Below are 6,250 nucleotides of genomic sequence, written 5' to 3' on the forward strand. Positions count from 1 at the left end.
AAAGCATTGTAAGTAGCAATTAACTCGAACAGTTTAAGATGTTTCAGTCAAAACAGTTTTTCAAGGGGGCACTCTTTTTTCCCAGAGGAGGGTTTTTAACGAGGCCACCCAATAAAAGAGGTTTCGAAGTTTATCAAACTTTCCAAGTTCATTAAGTTTGCATGCTTATCGTTTTTAAGTTTTCGGAAAAGAGACCTTGTCGCCCTTGCGTGATTTGAGGCAACGGTAAATTCAGATCGCGTGCATTCGGTATAAAGTTTTAAACCTTCATCGCCACCTGGCAATCGGAGGTGAAGGTTAAGGCTCGAAAGAAGAAGTACACGGCGAGAACTAAGTTAGCATAGTTTTAGGCGATGACATAGAAATGTGCATAAAACTTAGCAGTTCAGGCGAACGATATTTCATATATTAAGATTGACCCAAGCCTACTGCCTAGTAAGTGATCTTGCATTAAGTGTTATTGCTACGAACTAATGGTTTGTTCAGTTAAGTTGATTTTCACAGAATTAAGCACCAGTTGGTGCTAAGTTGATTTCTTTAAAGCAAGAGTTAGTCCGTTATATCAGATGATTACACAACAGATAAAGGCGAAACCATGTGCATATTTATATGTATTTAAGCAGTTTGGATAAAGAGAAAGTCATTACAAATAGGTTCATTACACATAAACAAAGGTTGAATATATAAGTTTTTCAGAATATTTCAAAACAAAGTGGCAAATGGAAATGTTAATCTGAAGGTACAATTTTGCCATCTACCACTTCATGACAAATCGAGAACTGAGAGAGATCCAAGTCGGGGTAAGCGCAAGCGAACTGCTCCAAGGGCGCGCCAAGCCCTGAAGTCAGAACGTTTGCGGCGCTGAGGTCGAGTTCTTCGATTTGTTTATTTAGCTTTTCGTTCTCCTCAAGCGCCTGGGCAAGCTTCGCTGCAGACTCGCTCAACTCCTTATCTTTCTCGCTTAGTTCCTTAGCTTTTTGGTCTCTGTCAGCTTCAACTTTTCCCAGAAGGTCCTCCCTCTCGATTGACCAGGCCTCGAGCTTAACCATGTGGGCCTTGTTAGCCTCGAGGGCCCCCTCCAGGTCAGCTATCTTTTCCCTCTGAGGCACGAGCCTGCTCTCGAGTTCGACGGCCTCTAAGAGTGTGGCATTAAGTTTTTGGCGCAGCTCAGCGCTACTTTTATGTTCACTCCGCAGCTCGTCCCTTAGGGCGTTCTCCAGCCGTGAAAACTCCAGTCCTTTCATCGTCATATCGCATTTAAGTTTTTGGACTTGGGCCCTCGGAGTGCTAGCTTTCTCCCGTTGAGTGCGGATGTCGAACTCGTATTGGCTCAAGGAGTCCCTTAGAGCCTCGCCCATCATTTTGTGAAGACGTTTTTCCACGCACTCAGCAGTTATGGCGCTAAGGTGAGCGGCGTGGGCCTTCAAGACTTCCTCAACGGGGGTTGGGAGAGCTGGGGTTGGAGGAGGTGTTGAGGATTGGTTCTCACCACCACCCTCATAAGCTTGGATGGCGAGGGGAGCATCAGGGAATGGTGGTGAGATGGTTGGCTCCACTGCAGGTTGGGGGGATGATTGAGCGTCCACAACTTGCTCTTGAGCGCCCCCAGCAGCTGAGGTGTTTGATGGGAGAGCATCCCCAGCGCTCTCAAAGGGTGTGGAGGCGCTGGGTGGGTTCTCTGCATAATTTGGGCTTGTGCTTTCAACTGCTGGTGGCTCAGTTGTGGTTGCTCTTTTCCTTTTGCAAACAAGCCCATCCTCAGTGCTCTCGTCCTCTTCTTCGTCCAATACCACCGTGGGAGTCTTCCTCTTGGCCCTTTTTAATGGTAGTTTTTTTCCTCTCAGGGGCAGGAAGAGTGGCAGGGGAAGGTGAGCCCGCTTGGGGGTGTTGAAGATGGTTGCTGCCCCTTCAAGATTGTGTTTGATGAAGACTTTTATGTACATTTCATGTGTATTTTTGCTATTACTTTAAGTGTGTCTTAGGTAGTGCTTAGAGGTTGTTTAAGAGTGGGCTTTTTGCTGAATAACTCACCTCATAACCACTGGCCATGTGATAAGAACAAGCATAAGTTTTATGTTTTTCACATGTTTTACAAAAAACACGTTTACTGCATAAAAATAAATCTGTTCTTTTCTAAATAAACAGATTCATTTTTACACTGATGCCTTGGCTAAGTCTTGTGAAAATTAGATTTTGTGCATCATGTATTTTGACTAAGTCTTCTATCTTTCAAAACGACTGTGTTTCAAATAGTTAAGCTTTTCTGTTTTCGTTTTGAAAAATAAATCTGTTCATCTGTAAATGAATAGATTCTTTTTGTCTCTGGTGCCATATCTAGCTTAAACGTTTTTCAATTTTATCTCTCCACCAGAATGCTTGACTAAGTCTCCTCACTTAACAAATTCTCTAACTGCTTTTGAAAATAAATCTGTTCATTTTATTTTCAATCTGTTCATTTTATAACAGCTTTAACTGTTTTTCAAAATTCTGTTATATGTTGGTTTTCTATAAAATGAAAACTTGTTTCTGAGTTTAAACATTGTTCATACATTTGTAAAAGCAAGTTTTACAGCAGAGAATTAAGAGTTTACAAAGGATTAGCATTTGTTCTTCAAAGATTTCGAAAATCACAAAGTGCTTGTTCTTGGTTCGGTTCCAAAAGCTTGGTGTGAGGTGCTGCTACTGTTCTAGCAATCTTGCCTACTGGTTTAAGGCAGATCTTTGTATCCTCAATCAGGTGTAGTCGTTTCACTTCTCATTCCTTGTAATAGTTTAGTTGAACACTCTTCTTGATAGGTTTTCTTGGAGAGTGTGTGTGAGCTGAAATAGGTTTTTTCAGCAAGAGTACCTAAGTTCTTGTAGGTTTCAAGAACAGTGGGAATTGTGTTTGTTTGTATTGTGATTTAGTGAATTTCACCTTGTTGTAGGTGAAGACTGGATGTAGCTCAGTTGAGTGAACCAATATAAATGCCTTGTGTTCATTCTCTCTCAATCTCTGCAATTAAGTTTATGCATAATTGATAAAACAGCAAAGAAATAAATTTGTTCAATTAAAAATAAATCTGTTCTTTCTGGGCACGGTTCATATTGTTCTTAATTTCTGGAAAACTGATTGATTTCATTAAGAACACTTATAATCTATTAAAACCCATTAGAACAGGTTGATTGTAATAGATCACTCAATAAACTGTCAAGCCATTAATTGAACCTTAATCACTTGCTTGAAATTGAAGGTTGCTGTTTTGGTGATTCACTGTTTTTCGTTCTAATATCAGTGTGTGTGCATCTGGAAATTCTATCTGCATAATCTTGTGATTAACCTTGCTGAATAAACGCTTTTCAAACACAAACAGTGCCAAAATAAATCTGTTCATTTTCACATAAATCGATTTATTTTCTGTAAATTGTGTTAAACACTGTTTCTGTGAGTAAGATTTAAAAGGTCAATTCACCCCCCCCCCCCTCTTGAACTTTGGCACTATTAAACCCAACAATTGGTATCAAGAGCTAGGACTTGTATTTTAATCAAGTTTGTTTGTAATAATGTCTGAGTTTAATGTGCTTTTTGCTGAAGGATCTGTTGTTAATAGACCACCTATGTTCAATGGAATGAATTATGCATTTTGGAAAGTTAGAATGAGAATATTCATGGAATCTATTGATGCATTAATTTGGGAAGCTGTGGTCCATGGACCTTATGTGCCAATGCAGGTTGTCAAGGATGAAGAAGTGGTAAAGCCAAGATCTGAATGGAATGAGACCGAAAGGAGGAAGGCTCAACATGATCTTGTGGCCAAGAACATCATAACCTCTGCATTGACAATGGATGAGTTCTTCAGGATATCCCAATGTAAGTCAGCTAAGGAGATGTGGGAAGTCTTAGAAATCACTCATGAGGGTACTGAAGATGTGAAGAGGTCAAGAAAACACTCTCTCATCCAAGAATATGAACTGTTTAGAATGCAACCCGAGGAGAGCATTGCTGATGTGCAGAAAAGGTTCACCCATATTGTGAATCACCTCACTGGTTTGGGAAAAGAATTTGACAGAGAGGAACTCAACATAAAGATATTGAAGTGCCTCGACAGAAGCTGGCAACCAAAGGTGACTGCCATATCTGAAAGTCGTGATCTGTCAAAGCTGGGAACTGCTGCACTGTTTGGAAAGCTAATGGAGCATGAGCTAGAGCTCAAAAGACTCAAAGAGCAGGAAAAAACAGAGAGAAAACCCAAAGGTCTTGCACTGAAAGCAACTGAACAGAGTGAGATCAAGGAGGAAAAAGAAGATGCTGAAGATGATGACACAATCAGTCTTCTTACAAAAACATTCAGCAAATTCCTGAGGAAGAAAAGCAGAAATAGGGACCAACAGAAAAGAAGGTATCCTAAACCCAATGATTCAAATTCCTCTAAATATACTTGCTTTGGCTGTGGCAAAACAGGGCACATCAAAACAGATTGTCCAGATAATCAAGCAAAGGACAAATTTGCTAGCAAGAGAGTTGAAAGGATCAAGGGAAGAAGGGCTTACATTTCATGGGAGGAAAATGAAGTATCTTCAACCAACAGCTCTTCAACAGAAGATGAGGAAAAAAATTTGTGCTTCATGATGAAGGATGAGGAGTCAATCTCTGATTCAGTAAGTGATTTCTCTGTGGATTCAGATAACTATGATCAATTGCTTGCTGCTTTCAAAGAAACACATGATGAAGCAAATAGGCTAGCTGTAATATGCAATAAGCTGCAAAAGGTAAATAATGTGTTTGCACCTAAAGTAAAAACACTTGAGGAAGAATTGCATAAGGCCAAAAGAGATTTGGTAAGCCTTGAACTAACATGCTTGCATGCCTCTATTAAAACCTGTGAAAACTGCAAAAAATTGGAAAAACAAGTGGAGTATTTGCTAAAAACCCTTTTCCAATTTCACCAAGGGAAGAGAGAACCTTGAGTCTCTTCTTGGCTCACAGAATGCTGTTTTCAATAAAAATGGACTTGGTTATACCATTGGAAATGTAACCAATGTCAAAAAGCTTTCAAGTTTTTTTGTTCCAGCAAAATCAGGTTTTTCAGCATTTAACAGTGGCAAAAAGGCATCTCATGTAATCTGTTTTTACTGCATGAAATCTGGTCATACCTCTAGGTCTTGCATTGCTAGAAAGCATCTTGTTCCTAAGAATTTAGCAAAGTGGCTACCAAAGAAAAGGTTTTAATCTGTGCTGGACCCTATACTGAAAAGGGTACCATTTGTATCATTTTTATTCTGTTTTGCAGATTGGCAGCAAGAAAAATCAGTGGTACTTGGACAATGGCTGTTCCAAGCATATGACTGGAGATCTTACAAAATTCACTAGCTTGAAGCTCAAAGCAGAAGGACATGTAACCTATGGTGATAATAACCGAGGGAGGATTTTGGGCAGAGGCACTGTTGGAACAGGGAACTCAACAACCATTGAGAATGTGCTTTATGTAGAAGGACTCAAGCATAGTCTTCTCAGCATAAGTCAGCTTTGTGACAAAGGATACAAGGTGAACTTTGAGTCAAAAGGCTGCACAATCTCAAGTAATTCATCTAGTAAGGTACTGTTTACTGGTAAGAGAGTGAATAACATATATCTGCTGAATATCATGGAAACTAACTTTTCAAATGAGTGTTTGCTGTCCAGAAGTGATGAGTCTTGGCTGTGGCACAGGAGGTTAGCTCACATACACACAAATCACTTGAATAAATTGAAATCTAAAGATTTAGTTTATGGTTTACCTAACATTAAATTTCAGGACAACAGGCTTTGTGATGCTTGTGTGAAAGGTAAACAAATCAAATCCTCTTTCAAGTTAAAGGATATTGTCTCTACAAAAAATCCATTGGATGTGTTACATATGGACTTATTTGGTTCATCTAGAGTTGCTAGCTTGGCTGGAAATTTGTATGCTTTAGTTGTTGTGGATGATTACTCTAGATTTACATGGACTTTATTTCTTGCACATAAACATGATGCTTACACTGCCTTTAAGAAATTAGCAAAGATTCTGCAAAATGAAAATGGTTACTGCATAAAATCAATTCGAAGTGATCATGGGGGAGATTTTCAGAATGCTAGGTTTGAGAGGTTCTGTGAGAAGCATGGGATAACACATACCTTTTCAGCCCCTAGGACACCCCAACAAAATGGTGTAGTTGAAAGGAAAAATAGATCATTAGAGGAACTAGCTAGAACTATGTTAAATGAATCTAAGCTTCCTAAGTATTTTTG

At 39.4% G+C, this 6,250-nt stretch overlaps 1 protein-coding gene across 1 annotated transcript; it reads right to left on the minus strand.

Annotated features, from left to right (window-relative positions):
* Positions 1-728: 728 nt before the first annotated feature.
* Positions 729-1,943, minus strand: LOC137834849 (uncharacterized). Its single transcript, XM_068643073.1, has one exon. It carries the CDS (start codon positions 1,941-1,943, stop codon positions 729-731), a length of 1,215 nt encoding a protein of 404 aa, XP_068499174.1.
* Positions 1,944-6,250: the final 4,307 nt, after the last annotated feature.

Source organism: Phaseolus vulgaris, chromosome 11, assembly GCF_000499845.2.
Source record: "Phaseolus vulgaris cultivar G19833 chromosome 11, P. vulgaris v2.0, whole genome shotgun sequence".
Classification (NCBI taxonomy): Eukaryota; Viridiplantae; Streptophyta; class Magnoliopsida; order Fabales; family Fabaceae; genus Phaseolus; species Phaseolus vulgaris.